Source organism: Eleutherodactylus coqui, chromosome 3 (assembly GCF_035609145.1).
Source record: "Eleutherodactylus coqui strain aEleCoq1 chromosome 3, aEleCoq1.hap1, whole genome shotgun sequence".
In the NCBI taxonomy this organism is placed as follows: domain Eukaryota; kingdom Metazoa; phylum Chordata; class Amphibia; order Anura; family Eleutherodactylidae; genus Eleutherodactylus; species Eleutherodactylus coqui.
In genome coordinates, this window is record NC_089839.1 from 160,155,232 (window position 1) to 160,180,250 (window position 25,019).

Here is a 25,019-nt window from a genome sequence, read left to right on the forward strand (position 1 = left end):
TTATTTTCTACTCGGCAAACACTGATCCATATTTGCCCAGTTGAACGACGAAACTGGACTGCTACAGAGTGCAACTGGGTTGTCTTCAGTGATGAATCCAGGTTTACTGTGAACACTGACGACAGCCATGTTCATGTCTGGAGACCTCGCGATGAGCGCCTGAATCCTGTCTTCACTGTGGAGCGGCACACTGCCCCCCTGCTGATGTGATGGTCTCGGGGTCCATCCCATATGACAGTCAGTCACCCCTAATAGTGTTACAAGGCACAATGACAGCTCAGTGATATGTTCAGGACATCCTGCAGCCACGTGTGTTCCTCTCATGGCGGCTTCCAGCAGGATAATGCTTGGCCGCACACACAAGGGGGTCACAGGAATGCCTCCACAACATTATCACACTTCCATGGCTGCCCGGTCACAAGATTTATCACCAATAGAACATGTATGGCACCATCTGGGACGCTAACTTCGACAGCCTATAGATTTACACGATCCAGAGGCTCAGTTATCAGCAAATAAGGACTGGTATGCCGCAGGATGCCATACAGAACCTGTATGCCTCCGTGCCCACTTGTATCGCATCTTACATCCAAGCTAAAGGTGATACAACAGGGTGCTAGAGCCTCCATGCTCCCCGTATCACATATTGTATCCAAGCTAGAGACGGTACCACAGGGTACTAGAGCCTCCCTTTGGGGGGGGGCTCACATGAGAATAAGTATTACGCGTGCGCTGTACACTAGTGTGATATGCTGTAAGTTACATTGCTTATGCAGTTCTAGTCACATTAGCATGTAGGAAATGCATAATACAGCAGCAGAAAGAAGAACGCGTGTTCTATTTTGTGGCGTACTATGCGTTAGAGAACCCATTGTTCGCGAAGGGCACCTAATCAATGCCACCCATGCACAATCACATTGTATGGGCAGCGTGTACAGATGAGGCTGGGCAGTGATGGCGCGGGAGATATAAACAACACATAAACAGGCGGACTGTGCGTGCTAGCATGGGTGAGATCCTGTGCAGGGGCGGGGGCCCCGAATACCCCGTACATTAGTGAGCTGTACTGCCCCCTGCAGGCTCCCGGCAGTGACTACTCGGCTGCTGTGGCCCTCAGGGATGTAGTACACGTACGATACTTTCGAAACAAGGACAAGTTCTCGGTCTAATCACGTGACCCCCGAGCAGCCGCGCCTACTGATGACGTAGCAGGTCGCTCGCTAAGGAGTAGTTTTTTTGTTGCTTGGCCGTGACATTGACATGAGAGCGATGAACCGGCTGTGTGTGCGGCTCGGGCGGATGGCCTGGGGGTGCGGAGCCCCTATCCGGGTGCGGCCGGTAGAATCACGGCAGCTCTTACATACCGGCCCTCGGAGTCTGACGTACGCCAAGCAGCTCTTCCTGGGCTTAATTGCTAAGGTAAAGTGAGTGGAGAACCTGCGCGGGGTGTCTTTTCCCCCATAGCAACCCAACTGTATAGCAACTACAGCAGAACTCCCCAACCTGTGGTAAAACTACATTTCCCAGCATGGATTGGCAGCTTGTGGGTACCGGGGCATGCCGGGAGTTGTAGTTTTCTCACAAGTTGGAGCTGACTGTACAGCCCAGAGGTCCTCCGACCTTGTCCTGCTGGGACTGTAGTAATGGGAGTGTGGACTTTGCACGCTATACATGAGGACACATTTTTGTACATGTATTACAGATGTTTCGGGCCGCCCGTGAGTCCACTGACTTTTTCTAGATGCTGCGCTATTTAGGCCGGCTCAGGAGTCAAATGTAATTGCGTATTAGGTGCAAATAATCCGCAGTGAATGAAAGCGCACTGATTATCATTGATGCACTTGTGTGTATTCACTGAATCTAATGTATGTAAAACAAAACAAACCGCAGCTTGCTCTATTTTATCGCGTATTATGAACGTTACAGCCCTATTGTCTACAAGTCCGTAGAAAAACCACGTACTTACGCAATTGTATTGTCTGTGAAGTTGTTTTTTCTCCTTTTCCTCGTGTCATTAGGAGACAGGACTTAAAAATTGAAGAAAAAACAAAACAGGAAGCCGGTGCAGGACAGCGCGTGTGCGTGAGATACTCTGCTGTGCGCAATCACAAACGCGGTAAAACGCTTTGTTTTGTTTTATATACGGTTGCGTGAACCAGCGCTTAGGCCAGGCCCACAGGAGCGCGTCGTAAAATGTTGCACATGTGACGCAGCGTTTTACGACACAGTCGTGTGAGCCCGCCCTTAAACTGGGATTTAGTGCTGCGCCAGACACTGCAACACAGAGCGGAGCTGATGATGATGCCAGTTTGGGTCAGACCCGTTGTTGGCCCGGGACACTTGTCCATAATATGGGCACAAAAAGCGCAGTATTACCTCGTTTTTCTATACCCTTTTTTTCTACTATTCTTGTGTGGTTTCTGCTCGGAGCCGCGTCATGTGATCCTCGTGGACACTAAGAAGTCCTATAGAAGAGGTTCGCCTCTTTCTTACGACTATATTATTGTGCAGAATTGTGAGGTGAATCTCAATTCCTCGTGTGCCCGGCAGGCAGTGCCCGCAGCTCCCGCTCTGTACTGGAGACCTTTGGCACACTTCTGTGCTCCGTAGACTGTGAGCAGCTGTTGGGCTCGCCGGAGGTATTTAGTCATATGAGATTACTGCATGCTTGATGTAGGCACGCTGCCATCATAGTCAGAAACAGACCAGTCATGTGCTCGGAGATTAACCCTTTAAGCATGAGGCATGGTGCTTGGTCCTGGTCATTAATTTCGCCCGCTAGCAGAAGTACGGCTCAGGATCAAACATCTGCTCCTGCAGCCAGGCAGGTCTTTAACAGCTTCTGTCTTCTCCTCTCCTGGCTGCGTAGCGCTCAATGTTCCAATATGCGACCCAGCAATCACGTGACCGCCGGGTGCCCCTGTTAGAGCAGAGCTGCAGGGTCCTATCAGAGCGTGATCAGCTCTGCCAGTGACTAATGTCACTACAGGGGGATGTTTTCCCTGTAACTGAGACTCCTATGGATGCCCCAGCAACAGTGGAAAAGTGTGAAATTAAAAAAAAAAATGTGAATGACCCCCAGACTACTTATATGACCTGATGGGGGGCATAAATGTAAAAAAAATAAAATCATAATTATTGCAAAAATAAGTAAAAAAAAAATGAAATTAACCCCTTAATGCCACAGGGCATAAGTGGAAGTCCTGGCTGCGGGGTACTTAACGCAACAGGGTGTACACTTGCGTCCTATGGATAGCGCTCTCGCTATCTCAAGAGAGATGCCGCGCTATCCTGTAGCAGTAGCCTCCTGTCACTGATAGCCGGCCTCCCGCTGCAACAGTGGTGGTGCATCGGGACAGTGACGCCCGCTGTTAACGCTTTCCCTGCCGTGTTGACCACTGTGAAATAATGGTGGCGGGCCCGACAGGTTGCCAGGCAACAGGACGCCATTGCCTATGATCGCTACTAGAAGCAATAAGGCATTGTGGGACTTCTGTCCTGCAATGCTTTATCATTGCGATCATAGGTGTTATGGTACAAGTCCCCTACAGGGACATATAGTGTCAAAAACAAATGGTAAAAAAGCCCTTTTTAAAAAATTTTTTATTTATTTATTTAATTTTTTTCTCTCCCCCTACTAGTATAAAAATAAGTAAAAAAACTTAAAATCTCACATACCGGTATTTAATATCTTCGTAACCGTAACGACAAGTACAACAAATTGAACACACTTTTTATTCTGCATGGCAAAAAGCGTAACCCCCCCCCCCCCAAAAAAAATGAGACAAAATGCTTTTTTTTTCTTTTTTGCCCCCCCAATAACAATAAAAGTGATCAAAACAGCCGTATGTACCCCAAAATGGTACCCGTAGAAACTACAGCTTATCACGCAAAAAACAAGCCCTCACAGAACTCTTCCGGAAGCATAAAAAAGTTCTAGGACTTGGAATGCAGTGATTTTAGAAAAACAAATAATTTCCAAAAAAAGGGGGTTTTATTGCAGAAAAGAAGAAAAACATATATATTAAAAAAAAATAAAAAAATTTGGTATCGTTGCAATTGTACTGACCCGCAAAAATTGTCATTTATGCTGCATAATTAACGCTGATTAAAAGAAACCAAAAAAAATCTATGGCAGAATTGATGAGTTTTCCCTCACTGCTATCGTAAAAAAAAATTTATGAAAGTTTTACAATGTAGTTTATGTACCCAAAAATGGCAGCAGTAAAAACTACAGTTCGCCACACTAAAACAAGCCGTTATACGGCCGCGTTGACAGAAAATTATAAAGGTTATGGCTTTTGAAAAGTAGAGATAAAAAACCGCCAAAAATCGTTGCGTCCTCAACACCAAAATAGGCCATGTCCTTAAGGGGTTAAATAAATAACTTATATACATGCAATGACCCAACTTCGCCAACCAAAACCACCGCTATGTGCACTCTGTAATTCAAAACCATACAAATTATATATCGGAACGTCTGAAACAAAATGAGGATCCAATTGCCGTACTTTATATTGCGTATATGTACTCATTTTATGAATTAAACTATAAGTTAAAAAAATCATATTTTTTTTAGCTTTTTACCCCCCAATAAAAACTAAAAAAAAGTATTTTACCCCCGAAAAAGTCAGTGAATAAAAGATATTAAAAATACCCATATATGTCACAAATAAAGGAAACTCGGCCAAAATAAGTTTGATGGCTGATGAAAAAAAATAGGGCAGTAAAACCACCACATAGGTACAATCTTTAAAGTGTCTGATCCTTTAGGACCAAAACACCCCTTCCCTTAAGGGGTTAATGGTTAACTGGCATGCCAGTCCCTAGTACCCACCTAGACGGCTGTATTGGAAAAGATTTGGGTGAATCGGCGCAAATAAATGTTTACTGCTGTCTCCTGCAACGTTGGTTCATCCAGCGCTGCATTGATTGGCTGAGCAGCGGTTGAAGAACCAATCAATGCAGCGCTGGATGAACCAATGCAATGGCTGTGATGGGCTGCGGCTCAGCCAATTCATAAATCTCGCCTCTACAATGCGATGGCTGTCGATTGGCAGAACAGCGGTGTAAGAACCAATCTACAGCCATCGCATTGTAGAGGCGAGATTTATGAATTGGCTGAGCCGCAGCTAATCACAGCCATTGCATTGGTTTTATCCAGCACTGCATTGATTGGCTGAGCAGCGGTGTAAGAACCAATCACAAGCATTGCTTTGGTTCATCCAGCGCTGCATTGATTGGCTGAGCTACGGTCGAAGAACCAATCACAACCATCGCTTCCTGGAGGCGGGATTTATGAATCGTGTAATCGCGAAGTGATGTTGTACGAGCAGCCAAGGACTGCAAGAAGTGCGTCTGAGCTGTGGAGAGCAGCGATATTGACCTGGACCAAACCTGCTAGTAAGACCTCCCACGAAAATAAGACCCCGTGCCTCCTTTGGGGCAAAAATTAATATAAGACAAGGTCTTATTTTCGGGGAAACACGGTAGTTTTACACTTCAGATATTGAGCATTTATTATAAAGCAGATACGCAGTTATTTGCTCATGAGGTGCTTACAGAGACGGGCATCTGGGTGAACTATGATAATGCTAATTCTTCATAGTTACAAGTGGGCCGTCATATCCATGGAGGAATGGTTTCCTTTTGCCCCAATGCACTGTAAGCTAGCACAGGGCAATCCTACGGAAATCTCATATACATGATTACCCGATACGGAGATAAATCTATATGTATATAATCCAGGGCCTGCTTTGGTCCTTTAGTTGTCCCGCTGGGAGTATTAAGCACAGGTTGTCGGGATGGATTTAGGCTTCTACAGGTGGCTGGGATAAGGCTGCATAACTTAAGCCTAATCCTTTATAGCTTATCCAGCCAGTGGGAAATGGCTTCTTTGTGAAGAAGTGTCAGATAGTAGCTCTGAGCCCCCACCGGCTGCCGCAGGACGAATGGTCCGTGCACAATCTGTCTTGTGTAGTCCATGCCGCCCGTATGTCATTCACGGACTACAAGTGCACCCCATGGCGTGTAGCTGAAGCTTTGCTCCCAGCTCCAGATTAGTTCTGAAGAAGCTGTAACGTTTTATATAAAACCCCACAACTTTGGTGCTCAGTACTGCGCTGGTATTGGGGTATGTTCACATGCAGCAGACTTACAGAAGTTTGTGGTGAATGGAGGTTGTAGAAATCGATGTGCTTGCCACCAAAATGACCCTATTCAGACTATGTCCACATACTGTGTACCAGTAGACTCCTGAACTGCATACTAAACATGTGCATAGTGAGGCCCAAGGGTGTTTTTTTGACTCCCGTCTGGAGAAATACGTCTGTGTACTACAAATAATCAATATGGAATAGCGTTAGAGATAAGCGTGCATCCTCATTAAGGCGATTTACTCGAGAGAGAGCATCGCCTTTTTCGAGTACCTGCTGGCTCGTCCATGAATATTCGGGGGGGCCGCAGGGGTGAGTGGGGGGGTTGCAGAGGGGATCGGGAGAGAGATCTCACTCTCTTCCCCGCTCCCCCTCGCTGCGCCGCGCCCCCCCCCTACTGAATCTTCAGGGACGAGCCAGCAGGTACTCGAAAAAGGCGATGCTCTCTCTCTCTCTCGAGTAAATCGCCTTAACGAGTATGCTCGCTTATCTCTAAATAGCATAGCAGACTACAATATTCTATACTAATGTATTCAGGAAGGATGGGAGGAAATTAAATGGGTTTTCCAGGGAAATGGTATTGATGACTATCTTGAGGATAGGTCATCAATAGTTGATTGGCTTTGGTCCACCACTTGGGATGCAGATGAGTTGGCTTATTTGGCGCTCTCTGCCAGCACTGCAACATATGGGTATGGAGCGGACGTTGCTGCTCCAACCCTTATGTAGTGGTCAGCGCTTGTCACTGCAGGCACAAATCTCATTAAAGGGAATTTGTCACCTACTTTTAGTCCTATAAGCTCAGCTGAAAGTAGGTGAACCGTTGAGTCTGGGAATGTAAGTGTTATACTTCCCTCCCCTGATGTCAGCGTTGAAGGTCCCACTAAATGCATTGAGCAGAGGCTTTCAGCGCCCAGATTGGGGGAACGACTGGGGAGGCAAATAATGCTTACAAGCCCCTGGACGCAGCAGCCACTGACTTTCAGCCCATAAGCTTATAGTGCTAAAAGTAGGTGACAGATTCCTTTAAAAAGATCTGTGCCTGCAATTATAAGCGCCAGCCACTACATGGGTTGGAGCAGTAGCTTACGCTAAATACCCCTGTGTGTTGCAGTACTGAAAACAAGCACCTGATCAGCTGATTGGCCAGGGTTCTGAGCGCCTATCTTGAAGATAAGTCAATAGTATTTCCCTGAAAACCCCTTTAGGGTGGCTACCCACTAGTGTTTTTTTTCCTTTCCTCTGTGAATTTGCTGCGTTGTGATTTTAACATTAGAAAGTCGCAGCGGCAAAAAAACCGCTAGTGGGTAGTCACCCTCAGTGTTGGTTACAGCAAAATTTGGATCAACAAGAAAAACGTTGCTCCAATGTGGTTTAGCCTGTGATCTCTTCAAATCTAGGTTCATTTTGATTCCTCGATGTCGGTGGATCAAACTAGTTGAACACAGTTTAGCAGTCAAAATCAAAGATTTCTTTTCCCTGATAGGCTTTCCCTGGGTGCTGAAATTACACCCATGTTTGCCGCTGGTAGCAGCCATGTTTTTTCCTTATAGTTAAGAATGCTGGGAATCACACTTCTTTTAGGTTCAATCTTTGATTGCCGATGAAGTGTACTTAGTTTTGCAAATCTTGGATCAAAAAGTGCTCTTGCAACATTGTCTCCTCAAATAAAGTTCAACTGCTGATCGCACTTTAACTAAACCTGGGTCAAAGGCATGGTTGGTGCGACCCGCCCCTCAATGCATACATTTTTTTTTTTCCGACAATAGGACCTAAAGGGTACCGTGTTGCAGATTATAACGGTTTAATTCTAAATGTTGACATAAGGGTGCTTTCACGCTTGTGCTGGGGATCCTGCTTTCACGCTCTGTTCAAGCAGCAGGTTGACCGATTCCATCTCGGAACCAGCAGGCGGATTATAATGAGGCTCGTCCACTTTCCCCGCAGCTACCTGGCTTTTGGCCGGAACAATGTGATGTAGACAGTAGTGTATGAGACCTGTATGTCCTGGAACTTGGTTTTTACTATATAGATTAGAAGATTTGACATAACTATGAGTTTACTTGTTGTGTCTACCAGGAAGAAGTGTTTCCGTACCCAGAGATCAGTAATGAGGAGTTGGAAGAGATCAAGCAACTTGTAGGACCAGTGGAGAAGTTCTTCAATGAAGAAGGTGAGATGATAGCTCGTTTTTATGTGTTTTCAATGTTTGTCTTTTTGTTTTATTTCTTTTGCTTAATAAATCACTTTTACATAAAAATTGGCTGACGATTTGGTAAAATAAAAATGAGTTTGGGCAATAAGCGGTGCAGCCACTTTTCTAGAGTTCAGTAGAGGTGTTGTGAAGTTTTACCGGAAGAGTCGAACATAGGTGGGACCTGCAAACTGAGTTTACATGCCCTAAATGTCTAAAATGGGAATACCAGTCTAATAATGTCTGAGCCTGCAATTCACTTGCATATGTTGTAAGGAATTGTATAGGACTTTTCCTTTTTTTCGGTCTGTTAATAATACATTTTGTGTCTTGCAGTTGATTCTAAAACAATTGATCAAAATGCTAAAATACCTCTTGAAACACTGAAAGGATTGAAGGACCTTGGACTGTTTGGCATGCAAATCCCTGAAGAGTATGGTAAGTGGAGACGTCATTGGAGTCTGTATGCAGCTCCTAAAGTGATTTCTTCTTTCACTAGGTTTTGGTCCTGCTTATGGAAGTGCAGCGTGAATTTAGATGATGGTAGATGGATAGTTGAGATTTGTCTTGGGATGTCATGTCATTTATATTTTCAGTGAAGTATGAAAAAGCACATCCCAGTACCCACCTGTCAGAACTCCACAGTAACCTGCACATTTACCAGCTTCTCGGCATTTTTTATTTATCTTTTTAGTTCTATGCAGTTGTTTAAATTTCAGTCTGGAAGACTGCAAACCTGTGGCGATCAGTAATTTAAAGAGCTTATGCAGGGTTATATTGATACTTCTGGCCACTCCAAAGACAGCTGCACGCTGGCATATTTGTATTGCGGAATCCGGAGCAGGTTACCACCTCCAGATTCCGCAGCAAATACTGCCCCTTGGCATGCAATGGAAAAATGCTTTTTCCTGCACATGAGTGGAAAGTAATTGCTAGTTTCCGCTGGCGGAGGAAAAATTGCAGCATACTCTATTTGTAAGTGTAATCCACGTGGACAGCTTCCATTGAATGAAAGCAGTCCGACCCACGGCCCTTCCACAATGACATTGAAGAAAACAACCTGTACTGTGCACATCAATGGCTCACTGTGCAGACCATCCAGACGGGTACGTGCAGATGCCGGCTGGGCACAGGGTAGGATTTTGGTGCGGGCTACCGAATGCGGAAGCTGACCCGGTCATGTGCAGCCGACCTTATTCACAGATTGTGTGTAGTATTGTAGCACATGCCCATTGACATCAATGGAGATGAGATGAGCTACAATACACAGTTTGTGTGCTGCTGTTTCTGGTGGAAGGAAGTCATAATATATAATCTTTTTTTTCTCCTGTAATAAAGCTTTTATTTTACTTGAGTGCTGACACATTTTCTTTATTTTGTTGCATGCAGGAGGCCTGGGGTTGTCAAACACAATGTATGCTCGACTAGGAGAGATCACATCGCTGGATGGTTCAATAGCTGTAACCTTGGCAGCTCACCAAGCCATAGGGCTGAAGGTACAATATAATATGAATATATATTACTAAGTCACCGCCCCCCCCCCCCCTCCCACAAAACCCAACAATATTTATTATAATTGAATCCTACTTGTTTTATGCATGATAACAATAACAGTGGTCAGGAACTGCATATGTCTCTTGGGCCCCTGCTTGTGTCTAGCCAGATGTTGGCTGATGAAGATACATTTATGCACGAGTGACACCAGTAGTGGGCATAGCATTACTAGAGCTTGGTAGTAGGGGCAAAACCATATCCCTGGCTGATAACACTAGTGTGAATTATTTCCCCCCCCCTACCCCTCTCCCCTTCCTTACAAAGTTAGTACCTCTGTTCTAGCACATTAAAAACAATTAACCCCTTGAGTGGCACGCCCGGAAACTTTCTGGGAAGAGCTTCACTGCCCATAGCGATATAACCCGGAAGATTTCTGGGCTATGTTTCATTCCGGTCCTGCAGAGTACATTGCCATAAGCTGTGACCGTGTGCTCTGCCTGCACAGACCCACACAGAACAGTGCAGGACTTTGAAAAAAGAAGCAGGAATATATTACCGATCTAACGGCAACTTCCCACTTTTATTTTCCCCCCTTCCCATCCCTCCCCCCTTTCCCGTTTAAAAAATCATAACTCCTTTATTCATCGACGTCGCTGTATTGTTTTTTGCGGAACGAGTTGTATATTTCAATGGTGCTATTTAAAGTAAAATATAATGTACTGAAAAACTTTTACAGAATTCTAAGTGCAGTAAAATGGAGAAAAAAATGACATTCCACCAAATTTCAGTGCGTTTTGTTTCTATGGCACACAAACTGCAACACAAATGACATGATGTTATTCTATGGGTCAGTACGATTACTACTATACCAAACTTGTGTAGTTTTTTTTTTTTTCTTTCTTTCTTTTTTGCTGTAGTACTTGTATTTTTTTAAGTACTTGCAATTTTTTAAAATTATTTTCGGCTGCATCTTCTGCTCACAATAACGTTGTAATTTGTCCGTTGACTTAGTTGAGCGAGGGCTCTTTTTTTTTTTTTTTTTTGCGGGATGTCCTGTAGTTTTATGTTAGTACTAATTCAGAATGCATACCACTTTTTGTTTTCAACATATTTTATTGGTTTTATGTTGCATATATAACATTACTTTAACATATTATGAAAGTGGTGTGATATACACGTCATCGGCTTAATGTTGCAACTAATTAAGAAAAAGCAAGAAAAACATTATGAAAAGCAATATGCTAATGTGTGCGTTATATTCTGATAGTTGACAGACAAGGGGAGGTATGATATACGGGGAGGGCGGGGAAGGGGGGGGTGTCGAGGGGGGGATCCAGGTTAGTGCCTTTTGGTTGTCCCACTACTCGAGGTATGAGTTGGCTACTCACAGTTACCGTCTTGTAGCCACCTGGTGATTAGAGGAGAGTTACGTGCGTCTATCCAGACTGCCCAGGTGCGGTAGAAATTCTCGGCTCCGGTTGTATCTTCCTGTGATCTTATTCTCTCTAATCTTTCGATCTCGTCTAAGGCCCCCACCCATGCGCATCTAGGGATTTCTGTGTCCTTTTTCCAGAATCTGGGTATCACTTGCCTCGTGGCCATAATGAAAAATTTCAGCAGGCCTTTTTTGAGTGAGTGGGCGCCAAGTGGAGGGAAGGATAGAAGTGCCACCTCAGGTGTCAGGGTCAGTGATTCCCTGCACACTCTCTCGTATAATTTTCTCATGTCTCGCCAGATGGGTCTGATCATGGGGCACTCCCACCATATATGTAGCATCGAGCCCACTTCCCTGTGGCATCGCCAGCACATATTTGAAGCCGATGGGAATAGGGCGTGGAGCCTCTCTGGTGTCATGTACCATCTTGACAAAATCTTAAAGTTCAGCTCCTGCAGCCTACTTGCCACCGACATCTTATGGGTGTGCTGGAAAGCTTTGCTCCAGAGCTCTCCGGGAAAGGATCTACCCAGGACCTCTTCCCATGCGGCAACCCACCTGGGGGTGTGACCACCCAGCTTCTCCTCCAGTAGCTGGCTATATAATAATGACACGGTATGCTTGGGCGCCTCCCCTCTGCTGCATAGTTCCTTAAACGGGGTAAGGTTTAGGCTCCACCCCCGTTCCGGCCTCACTTTTCCTAGGTAGCTACGAACCTGCCAATATTGCATCCATGAGCCCGGGGGAATTCCTCCTGTCCCCTGTATAGTCGCCAGGTCTCGTATGCCCCGGGTGTCCACCACCTCCCCTATCCTAGCTTCCGTTCTATTGGGTAGGAATCCCAGGCTACGAGTGCCCATTGTTGCTGGAATTTGTGGGTTTCCAGTTAAGGGGGTAAGGGGACCCGGGACCGTTGTCTGGCAGCCCCTCTTCCATGCCCCCAGCAGGGTGATCATCAGACCCGATGCCTCCGCCCTCTCCCAGTTGACCCGCTTCGGGATCCAGAATGCTCCTTTTGGTGAGAAGGTATTATTCTCGTTTTCGATTTGTACCCATAGTTTATCTGATTCGTGGTGGTGCAGGTCTAGTATTAGGGTTCCGATCGTGGCTTTGTGGTATAGATATAGGTCAGGTAGGCCCACCCCTCCCTTTGTTTTTGGTTTGGATAGGCTTTTATGGCTGAGTCTTTTGGAGCCTCCCTTCCATATGAACCGGAGTATCAAACTTCTCAGTCTGTTGAAAAAGATTTTCGGGGGGTTACATGGTGCTGATTGGAAGATGTACAATATCCTAGGGAGGATATCCATCTTAACCGCACTCATCCTACCAAACCATGACAGCGAGCCTCTTGCCCAGCCCTCCATGTCCTTTTTCAGGGTCAGTAGCAGCGGCTTGTAGTTCAACTCAAACAGCTGGGTTGGGTCGGTTGGGATATGAATTCCCAGATATTTGAATGAATCGCTTCTCCATTGGAATGGGAAAGCTGCGGCCATATTGCTGACTTCCTGTTGTGGGATGGTAATATTTAGGACTACCGACTTCTGAGCATTTACCTTATAGTTGCTGAACTGGCCAAACGTAGCGAACTCCTGCATAATATTGGGGAAGCTGACGTGTGGTTCAGTGGCATATAACAGGAGGTCGTCTGCGTAAAGTGATAATTTGCGTTCCTCTCTACCAGTCTGTATCCCACGTATTGAGGGGTTGTTCCTAATTGCGTTGGCTAGTACTTCCATAACTATGATATATAATGTGGGGGACAGGGGACACCCCTGTCGTGTGCCGTTCCTAACCTCGAATGGAGATGACAACTTGCCATTGACCCTGACCTGTGCCGAGGGGCGATGATATAGGGCCATTATCTGATTTAAAGCTCTGGTGCCGAGTCCCACCCTACGAAGGGTCGCTTCGAGAAATTGCCAACTGATTCTGTCGAACGCTTTTTCAGCGTCGACAGAGAGGAGGCATAGAGGGGTTCTTTTCTTTCTTGCCCGGTCGATTAGGGCCAGGGTCTTTATGGAGTTGTCTCTCGCTTCTCTCCCTAAAACAAAGCCCACCTGGTCTCCGTGGATAATTCGGGGAATTGCGGGATTTAGCCTGTTTGCTATCATTTTTGAAAAGATTTTTAAGTCACAGTTGATGAGAGAAATTGGTCGGTAACTGCCGCACGCCAGGGGGTCCTTCCCGGGCTTGGGTATCAAGACGATGTGTGCCTGTAGGGCTTGGGATGGGAAGGGGCGGCCCCCGAGACCTCGTTGAAGGCTTTCAGTAACATATCTGAAATCAGGTCTCCGCAAGTCTTATAGAATCTCGGGGAGTACCTGTCCAGGTCTGGGCTTTTCCCCGATTTAATTTCTGAGAGTACGCGTTTGAGTTCCTCCGGCTCGAAATCTTTTTCCATGCCCTCGGATTCCTCTTGTGAGAGGGGCTCCGGGGCATGGGAGTCTAGGTACTCTGACAACGCCCGTGTGTGTTGGCTCTCCGTTCCCGCCCCCGCCTCGCTTATGTTGTATAGTTTAGAGTAAAATGATCTGAATTCTCCCAATATTTCTTGCGGAGCGTGAACCCTCCCTCCTCTCGCTGAGTTAATGGAGTGTATGTGTGGGTGGGCCGTTCTTGGGTGTAATGCTCTGGCAAGCCAGCTACCACTCTTGTCCCCATATTCATAATATCCGGCTTTCAATTTATCTCTATTGCTTAGGGCTCTTTTATCTAGTATGTCTAGGATTTTGTTGCGGAGTTCCGATATCTCTGTTTGAAGGATAGCGGATGAGGTTGCTTTATTAGAGATTTCCTTTTCGTTACGTTCCCTTATTAATTGAGTGAGGCGTGCGGTGTGGTCTTTTTTAATCCTAGCGCTGTGTGAGATAAAAACGCCTCTCAACACGCATTTTAGGGTTTCCCACTTAATTGGGGCGCTAGTGGGGTCTGATACATGATCCTTTTTAAAATTTTCTATGGTCTTTCTAACATCCTGTACGCATGCCGTGTCTTTAAGTAGACTGTCGTTAAGCCTCCAGGTATGGGTCCCCCTCTCAGTGTCCCCCGGGCCCAAGGATGCAAATACTGGAGAGTGGTCAGACCAGAGGAATATGTCCAAGGAGCACTTGGGGGCCCCGTCGAGCAGACCGTGTGATATAAATACGTAGTCAATCCTACTGTATGAATTGTGTGCCATGGAGTGAAAACTGTAGTCACGCTTACCCGGGTGGAGAATGCGCCATAGGTCGATTAGGTCCATACTTACAAGTATCCTCTGTGCCTTGCGAATAGCTGCTTTGGTTAGTGTTGAGCGTCCCGTGGAGGAGTCTAGTTGGGGTTCCATGCACATGTTGAAATCACCGCCTAGCACTATCGGTGTTCCTTCTGCGAATTCTGCGAGTTCCCGGAGAGCTCTGGAAGCGAACCCCACCTGTCCCTGAGAATGCATACCACTTTTTGATCGCTTTTTGTTGCATTTTTTCTGGGAGACAGGGTGACTGAAAAAGTGGCTCTCTGGCGTTCTTTATTGTTTTTTGTTTTTTTTTTTGTTTTTTTTTTTATCACGTTCACCGTGCTGGGTAAATAATGCACCACTTTGATAAATTGGACTTTTACGGACGCGGCGATACCAAATATGTATTTTTCTTTTATTATTTAGATTTTTTTAATCATAAATATGGCAAAAGGAGGGTGGTTTAAACTTTTATTACTTTTTATTTATTTATTTTTTTTAACTGTGAAAAAGTCTCGAAAAAGAAAAAACTATTACAATTTGGTATTGGCATAATCGTACTGGTTGTAGAATTAGTTTAATATATGATTTACACTGCTCTGAGAATGCAGTGAGAAAAATAAAAATAACAGACATGCCAGAATTACAGAGTTTGTTAATCTTGCCACTGGAAAAAATGGAATAAAAAGCTATCAAAATGTTACATGCTCCTAAAAATTAGATAAATGAAGACTAGAGTTCATCCCGCAAAAAAACAAGGCCTTCTAGAGTTCTGGCAATGGGAAAATAACATTAATTCGGCTCTTGGAATGTGGCGACACAAAAGCAAACCTTTATGAAAAAAAATGTTTAAAATGTACAAAAATAGCTAAACATAAAAACTGTATAGACTTGGTATCGCCGGAATCGTGTGACTCAGAGTAATGATATCACATTATTTATTCTGCACACTGAACGCCATAAAAATGAAATCCAAAAACAAATGGCAGAATTTCTTTTTTTTTTTCCCCCAATCTCCCTACAAATAGTTTTACAAAAGTTATGCAATACATTATATATATCCAGAAATGAGGCCATCAAAAAGTACAACTTGTCCCACAAAAAACAAGCCTCTTGGTGGATCTTGTAGGAGGGCGCGGTCTTGGTGTGAATTTTGGTGCAGATCTATGTCAGATTTCACCTCTATTGAAAGCTTGAAATTGGCTGCAGATCTACACCAAAATCCTCACCAATAGTTTTTGACACAGAAACAATGTGTATTTTTTCCCTTTGTAAAATCGGTACCATTTTCTGCCACATGTGAACGTATCCTTAACCCCCCCTTAATGATCAACCATACACCTTTTGACGGCAGCCTTTATTCTGATGCGCCGTCTTTTGACGGCGGCTGCATCAGAAGCCTGCATGGGGAGCGGGTGCTCAGCTGCTAGATAACAGCCTGACACTTGCTCCTATAACTGAGAAACCTTTCATCCCCACTGTTTAACCCTTCACATGCTGTGGTCAGTGTGACTGCAGCATGTAAAACAATGAAAGAGGGGGGGGGGGGCCCTCTTACCCATCGGACTCTCGCAATGCGATTACGGAGTCCTGATTGGTTGCTATAGCACTCGGAAACTAAAATATTGCCCTCAATCTCCCAGCTATGGTGACCTATAAGGCTCAGCTTCTGTCTGAGCTTCATAGCCATTCTAATACACTGCTATACTAAAGTATAGTCATTTATTAGAAGAATTATTAAAATATGGTGGTATTTTAGTCCCGTGTGTGTATGTGTATGTATGTATGTGTATATATATATATAATATCAAAATCCCATCTTTACTGTGTAAAATAAATAAAAAAATCATGTTGCATCGCTGCATTCGTAATGACCCAGAGAGTACGATATTTTACCCACACTGCACAGTGCACGTCATGGGAAAAAAAAATGGTGAAAATAGTTAATGTTGCCCATCTCACCTTACAAAGAATGTAATACAAAGTGATCAAAAGGTTGCATGGATCAACAAATGGTGCCATTAAAAAGTACAACTCATCCCGCAAAAAGAAAAAAACTACTCTTGCGCAGCACTATTAACAAAGAAGAAAAATGTTAACTGTCTTTGAATGCAGTTTTTAAGGCATGGAAAAAGTTGCAGAGTTGCTAATGAAATAATGGTATAATTGTACTAGCCCGCAGAATTAATTTTAACATATTACTTATACTGCATGGTGAAGGCCGTTAAAAATAAAAAAAACATGCCAGAATTGCAGATTTTGTTAATTCCTCTTGAAGAAAATGGAATAAAAGGCAATTAAACTGTTGTGTTCCCAAAAATTGGATAAATGAAGACTAGAGTTCATCCCGCAAAAAACAAGTCCCCGTAGAGCTCCGTTGATGGCAAAAATAAAAATGGCTTTTGGAATGATGCCACACGAAAGCACATCTTAAAAAATAAGTGTTTTTTGTGTACAAAAATAGCAAAACCTATACATAAGCTTGGTATTGCCGGAATCGTGCTGAGTCAGAGAATAATGTCTCAGATAGATGGAGAAAGAACAGAGAATTGGGGCGCTTTAGGTATGGGATGGATCCCGCCTCTGAGTGAAATCTGTAGAGAGCAGTGCAGAGTTGGAGAGAAAGTGATAGAAAAGCCTATAGGACCACTACCAGTTGTTTCCTTCTTCTGCGTGCAATGGCCTGTCTCTCTGCGTGACGGTATTTAGCTCAGATGTGAGGGTTACAAAGGCTCTTTCTTGCTTGGATTTGATATGATGAATTAAGGATTCTAGATTCTCTTTTTTGGTGGGTAAGGCTCATAAGAGCAACCAAAGATCTTCCAGGTCAAGTGTAGAGTCGGGTACTCCCATGCAGGCCTGGGAGGACCCCACTGGGGTATTGGGACGTAATGGCGTATGTGTGGGATTGGGGTGATTGTGTGGGATTGAAAGACTTGTGGTCGCTCGTCTGCATGCAGGTCTACACAGACCCTTCCTGCCCTCTCCTCCCCTCTCTCTCTGTCCATCTTCTGTATATTTTTCCCATGATTAATCCCGTTCGGCTTATATGCCAGGAAAAGCCCCTAATGTATACATCTAATGGCAGCCATGACGGATTGCATACCGCTATATCCATTACTCAGAGCCGCACTTCAGAAATACGCAGCTATGCCGCAAATTTCTCTTGCATCGTTGCCGCGAATCCTCACGGGGGTTTAGTGCTATCAATGAACAATATGCACATACAGAATTTCCAACGCAATTCCATGCACATCTGTGACGTCCGTTCTTGACGCGGATCTGGGTATGCAGATATTCGCCATTTGGCAGGGATAAATCCACGTGAGAATGCACGGCAAAATACGTAGCAGAAATTTGCAGTTTAGGTATGGATTCCTGCGATGGTTTTTAAAGGCAGAATCCATGCTGAAAAATCTGCTTTGGGTTCCATCATCTGGACATGCCCTAAAAGTGATGTGAACAGGCCCAGTCATCAGTGAATGGTGGGCTTTTACACCCTGGGATCACTGCTGGTCAGCACAATGGGGGGGCCACGACGCTCCTGACAGCGCAGCTTCCTCGTTAAAGCGGCCCTGCGGTTTAAGGACAAGTCTGTTCTGGGACTGGAGGGTGACGGGAGTCCATTACCTCTACTTGATCTTCTCAGCCGCCCCTTCGTTCCTTCAGTTCTTGGTCCTTTGTTTTTGGGTAGCTAGTTAGTGCGTGCCTTAAAGGGGTTGTTCCACAGTTGACATTTTTTACCTATTATTGCCTCCAATGTTGTACAGGCCGCCTCATGGTGCAAAGTATTTGTAGTAGTGTTCAGATACCTGCGCCCGATTGGCATCATGAAGCACTCATGCATCACCAGCTTCTATACTCCTTGTCATCACAACTCAGTTAAATTGCATGGGCCTTGCAACAAACCAGCCTCACTATCACTGCTCCTCCACAACAGAAACCATGGTGCAGCACAACCAAAGCCCCAGGTCCCAGCAAGGCCGCTCGCACAGCAAAGTTGAAAAACACCACTTATGGGGAAAAAAACCAAGCTAGCATAATAGGTGGGAGCTTTCCTGTTGTATCCACTGCTTACATCATACTCTAGGCCCCAACCCTTAAATCTCTCCATTAAATTAGTAGGATCTTCATTCTCATTTTGGGACCTGTAAGAACAAAGTAAAATTCCCAAATGGCATTAATGTTAATTAAATATAATTCTAATTAAAGAGTCTTATTTTCCAGGTCTGAACTATTAATGACCTATCCTCAGGATAGAAGCAGAAACCAAAAAGTGGCAACAGCACTCAAAATACATTTACTATCAGAAATATACATACCTATAATCAATACTCTAACCACATTAAATAATGCAAGGTCCTTGGTATATAAATTGATCAAATCCTATCAGCCCATTTACCAACATCCAGGTGACCAAGCTCTCAGATGGGTCCTAACTAGAGATGAGCGAGCGTACTCGCTAAGGCAAACTACTCAAGCGAGTAGTGCCTTATTCGAGTACATGCCCGCTCGTCTCTAAAGATCCTGCTGCCGGCGCGGGTAACGGGTGAGTTGCGGGGGGGGGGGGGGGGGAGAGGGGGAGATCTCCCCTCAGTTTCTCCCCGCTCTCTAGATCGTAAACCCCAATGCAGTGCCCGACCTGTGAGACAACCGATACCACTTGTGCCTCGCTGACTCCATGGACTTATAATGGGTTCCATTTTGGTGTGTATGGTTTTAATGCAGGCAAAAATAAAGCTGCATGCTATTCTGCAAAGGAGGGGTTGAACGAATTTGAGCAGGGTCCTCGGCACCAAGTCACAATCCCAGCAGCTTCACAAATGTGCATTAGTGTTCATAAACAAGGCCTTTGTGTGATATCTGCTTGATTGTGAACTTATAAGCTTTGTTCCCATCATCCTTTTTATTTGTGCTTCTCAAATCAGATGTGACCAGGTCCCCGTTCTGGAGATGATTTTTGGCTTTTTGCATTGCCTTTGTTTAGAGCAGCTCCATGCCCCCTGTGTATTACATTGCTTTCTCCCCATTATAAACCATCTCCCTGGCAATAACTACAATGACCATCAGGCCCGTCCTGCATGGAGTTAATTGTCCTTTTTTCCCTATTCTTATTCATTGTGTCTCCTGCTTGTTTTGTCGTTCACATGTTGGGTTATGATGATGGGTTGTTAACGTTATTTCACAAATGTGTTCTTCCTCTCGCTTGTCTTCCCTAATAACACGGATACTTGATTTTATTATGATTGGTTGAGGGATGGGAGATTATCCTGTGTGAAGATTTGTAGACCTACACTTCTGTTTTATTGTAATTTCTTCAGGGAATACTGATTGCCGGTAATGACGAGCAAAAAGCAAAATATCTGCCTAAATTGGCGTCAGGAGAACACATTGCTGCGTTTTGCCTCACGGAGCCTGGAAGGTAAAATGATGTTTTGCTCTGCTTTTAATATATATGTTTCTTTTGACTTTTTTGAATGTTTGACTACAAAGTAAGGAAGAAGCGCAATAGCTGGCAGAACTTATAGAGCAGTGATATTACAGGGAGCCATCAGTAATGGTTCCTTGTCGAATTTGCCAAGGTGGACAGACCAAGCAAGAGCAGTGACCACACCCAATCAAAATGTCATAGCTTTCTCACAAATTGTTGGAATCCCTCACCCTTAACAAGAACCTAGTTGTGCACATGGTCGCCTTGCTGTAATTATGCCCATTGGGGTGTCATTGACATTCCAAGTGGGGTCTGATGTCAGCAGTAGCACATCTAAAATATTTTGCAGGCGTGATTGATTCATATGCGAGTTGGGTTTTAATTGCTCGGGCTTCATTTGTGAATCCACCAGAAATTGGGCAGCAGGAATTGGACTGTGCTTGGAATGTCAATGACCCCTCAGTGAATACAGTTATAGCAAGGACACCGTGACTGTTCACATGAATGATGGTAAATTGCATACAAGTTTATTTTTAACACAGCAGGTGTATTTACTTAGAGCAACATATGAAATTCCAATTTCACAGAGGCAGTAGTCTATTTCAATTATAACAGCCCTTCACAGACTAGACTATTACAATCAAATGTAATTTTTATTTTATTATTAAAAACATATAGCACAATAAGGGCACCTAACAAAAAGCAATACAAAACAAAAAGGTGTATACGAGTCGTCTATAGCGGACTGAGCCTATCGGCCGTCACACCAGGATTGAAGTGTCTTGTGGACATGAAAGACACAGATGATGTATCTGCATAGTGAGTCTAAATTTCGGCCTAGATACCCATCTAGTGAGAATACTTATTCAAACCGCAAGTGAAAGGGCTCGATTGGCGGAGAAAAATTCGACATATATCTCCGTAAATCACAATCAGAGATGTAACGGCATAATTGATCATTGGTTGTGTTTGGATCATGGCCCACTTTTGGTATCGTGATTTATGTATATCTTTCTAATTTCAATGCGTTTCCCCGTGGATCACACAAATCATCAGGAAGTGATTGAACATGAAAGACCATACACTCAGTCTAATGCCAAAGGTCGTGGAGCCTAGTCATGGCTATCAATCAGTGAAACAGCAATAAGATTTCCAATATGCTGTTATGCATAAGGAAGTGCTATTATGCATACAAAATGCAATAGAGAGGGGCAGGAGGAGAAGAAGCACCTTGACCCCCGTGAGGGTGCCGGTGTGTCTCTATGCTATGCGACTAGTACCCAGTTGCGGGGCACATGCATCATAGTCTCATATGGTATGGTGAATATAATGCACCCTGAGCAGCCTTTTAGTACTTGGTGTTGCTTGCTAATAGAAGACTCCTGATTGGTGTCATTCTATCTCAAGTAAAAAATTACTTATAGCCCTAATGGTGGACTACAGTATCTGGATGCTCTAGTCCACCATTTGGGCTATGAGTAATTTTTTATTTTCCTTTCTTAACTTTTGAATGGAATACTTTAGGGGGGGGGGGGTTAATCTTGCTAGATAGGTAAATTTAGCCGATCTAGTTAGCTTTAGCAGATGGACTGACACCAATCAGAAGACACCGGGGGGCTGCAGTTTGCAGTCCCCAGGCACGAGATCACTATTATCAGCGATAATCGTGACCTCGTGCGAAGTTTTAAAAAATTAAAAGTTTTTAAAAAGTTAAATAATCGTTAGTTTCAGCTCTCCTCATAGATTGGATCCATGAGAGAAGCTGAAAATACTCACCCCTGTTCTCATACAGCCATGTCGGCAGAAAAATAAAAAAGTTCCAAAGAAAATCGTTGCGTCCTTATGCCCATAACAGGCCATGTCCTGAAGGCGATAAAATGACACATTTGCAAAAATATGAAATTTAATTTTTCCTCCTAAATTGCATTAACTCCTGAAAAAAACCTGTGGGGTCAAAAAAATCCTGACCCCTCTCAGTGAATACATTAAGGGGTGTCGTTTTTAAAATGGGGTCATTTGTGGGTATATCTATCATTCTGACACCTATGAGCCTTTGCAATCTTGGCTTGGTGCAGGAAAGCAAATTGTTGATAAGTAATGTTAAATTTGCAAGTTTTTTGAAGTTTTTCAAATGTATGCCCATAATAAAGTAAACCGAGGGAAATGTATAGCTTATCAAAAATATGCAAAAAATTACCCTTTTTTTTTTTTCTAAAATGTTCCTAATTTTGGCACTTAGAATTTGTGTATATGTATTAAATCATCTGTTTTTACCACCTGAATGAAGTACAATATGTGGCAAAAAAATGTCTGAATCACTTGGATGTGCAAAACCTTTACAGAGTTATTCTTTGTTGAAGTGACACGTCAGATCTCCAAAATTTGGCCTTGTCATTAAGGGGTTAAAAGTTGCATAATCCCCCCCCCCCCCCCCTCCCAAAAAAAATAAATTATATATATCCTAAAAGATGGCTGTTTATACGAGACCTGAAAAGATTGGAGACATAAGACTGTTGGAGAATTTAGGTGCAACTGAGGAAAGTATAAATGTAGAAGTGGAGTAATCCTCTACAGGGTCAGTATGTTAAGGCTGATTTAGACCCAACGATTCTCACTCAAAAGCGGTCTTTGAGCAATAATCGTTGTGTGTAACTGCACTGATCTCGTGCAGTTTTCGTTATGCCGTCGCTTATTGTTGTCTTTCAGCATGCTGAAAGACAACGATGAGCCTTATCAGGGATTCACAGCAGGATGCAGCTGATACTAATGTTTCAGCTGTATCCTGCTCCGTAAACACAGCCGGGGTATAACGAACACAGCGGTCCAGCAGTCTTCTGCATCCCTCCCTCGGAGTGCAAAGTGATCGCTCAACGTTTGAGTGATCACCTTGCCCTTTAACCCCTTCATGACATGGCCTATTTTGGGCTTAAGGACGCAACAATTTTTGGCGGATTTTCTTCTCCGTTTATCAAAAGCCATAACTTTTTTATTTTTACGTCGACGCGGCCGTATGAGGGCTTGTTTTTTGCGTGGCGAACTGTAGTTTTTATCGATGCCAATTTTGGGTACATAGACTATATTGTAAAATGTATTTATTTTTTTTAATGATAGCAGAGAGAGAAAACGCATCAATTCTGCCATAGATTTTTTTATTTTTTTTTTTACACCGTTAATCATGCAGCATAAATGAGACTTTCCATTTTTTCTGCAGACCGGTACGGTTACAACGATACCAAAATTCTAACATTTTTTTTAGGTTTTCCCACTTTTCTGCAATAAAAACCCTTTTTTTTGGAAATTTTTTTTCTATTCTAAATTGCTGCATTCAAAGTCACGTAACTTTTTTAGTTTTTGATGTACAGAGCTCTATGAGGGCTTATTTTTTGCGAGACGAGCTGTAGATTTTATTGGTACCATTTTGGCGTACATACGGCTTTTTTGATCACTTTTATAGCGTTTTTAGTGAGGCAAAATGCTAAAAATGAGCATTTTGCCTCAGTTTTTTAGCTTTTTTTTTTTAGCGTTTTTTTCCGTGCACAGTCAAAAGCATGTGCAACTTATTGTACGCATCGTTATGGACGCGACAATACCAAATATGTGGGGTTTTATTTTTTTTTTTACCTTTTTTTATGCTAATCTGAGAAAAGGCATAAAAAATGGTTTTTTTACTCTTTTTTTTTTTACATTTTTTTAAATTCATTTTTTAAATCTTTCTTTTTTTTTTACACTGTTTGTGTCCCTCTGAGGGACTTTAACCACTGCCCTGATGATCGCTGTCATAAGGCATGGCAGAGCTACTGCTCTCCCATGCCTTATCGCTCATACAGCGATCCCAGGCATAGGCAATACAGGACGCCAGTGTCTGGCGTCCTGTTGCCATGGTGACAGGCCGGGCTCTCGCGATGACATCGCGAGTTCCGGCCGGAGACACAGAGGGAGCCACGCTCCCTTTGTGAACTCTTTCCCTGCCGCGATCTACTTAGATCGCGGCAGGGAAGGGGTTAACAGTGGCGGGCGCATCTCTGATGCCCCCCCGCTGTTGCAGCGAGACGCCGGCTGTGACTGACAGCCGGCTCCCGCTGCGGGATAGCGCTGGATCATATGTGATCCCGCGCTATCTCCAGGACGTAAGTTTACGCCCTGTTGCGGGAAGTACCCCGCTCCCAGGACGTAAACTTACGCCCTGCAGCGGGAATGGGTTAAATGCACATAACTATTATCGCTCAAAAGTCGTTCAAAAGACATCCTTTGAGCAATAATCGTTGTCTAAGCCAGGCTTTAGGGAGATGAAGAACAGATAATGACTTCTTCTACATGCAAGGTCTGAGGGAGTCTGTCGGTTACCATTATCTGCCAGCGTGAAAATGGAAGTGCTTTATTTTCATATAACACATAATCTGTCTATAAAATGTGCCCTGAAAATCTGAATATTGGGCCAGTTTCTGCATTTAGAAGTTCTCCATCTGGAAACACAGTTCAGTAAATGACTTTACTGCGAATAACATATGTTCTCACTTTCTTTTTCTTTTTGCCAAAATTGCTTTCATGGGTAACTGTTTATTTACACACATTTTTGATTATATATTGTAGTAGTGCAGTACACAGAAGGGCCTGTAGAGGGCTGCAGACAGGACTTCTGGTGGGAGGGTTAACACAAAGGGGTGGAGCAGGAACTAGAAAAGGGCCAGTTCCTGCCAGAATCGAGTTAGAGAGAGAGAGAGAGAGAGAGAGAGAGGGGACCAGTGCAGCAGAGCTTAGGTGCTGGTGGCCTAAAAAAGGCCAGAGTCCCACAGGGACGACAACCCTGGACTCACACCCAAGGTGGGGTGCATATGAACTGTGTTTTCGTTGTATGCTGTGTGCTGTAAAAATAAAGTCTGGCAGGAGCCAGGGATAAACAAATCCACGTCTCTGGAGTTTCTACATGTGTGGTGCGCCATTTCCATATAAGAGAGGTCAGCGACCCCGAGGCGAGTGCACCCCGCTTGCTACAATATTTGAATATAATCTTATGACATTGCTGTATGTTGGTGTACAAGAAAATAGGCCACTGTTTAGGCTTCATTTACACAAGCACGAAACTTGTGCGAGTTTTG

General features: G+C 44.0%; 1 protein-coding gene across 1 annotated transcript in view; it reads left to right on the top strand.

Moving 5' to 3' along the window:
- Window positions 1-1,182: 1,182 nt before the first annotated feature.
- ACAD9 (acyl-CoA dehydrogenase family member 9) overlaps window positions 1,183-25,019 on the top strand; it is a 61,689-nt gene continuing 37,852 nt past the window's right edge. The window contains exons 1-5 of the mRNA XM_066596455.1: window positions 1,183-1,419; window positions 8,235-8,328; window positions 8,686-8,787; window positions 9,739-9,845; window positions 19,814-19,914. Of these exons, the coding sequence (XP_066452552.1) occupies window positions 1,261-1,419; window positions 8,235-8,328; window positions 8,686-8,787; window positions 9,739-9,845; window positions 19,814-19,914 (563 nt within the window). The 5' untranslated portion in view covers window positions 1,183-1,260. The remainder of the gene's footprint in view (window positions 1,420-8,234; window positions 8,329-8,685; window positions 8,788-9,738; window positions 9,846-19,813; window positions 19,915-25,019) is intronic.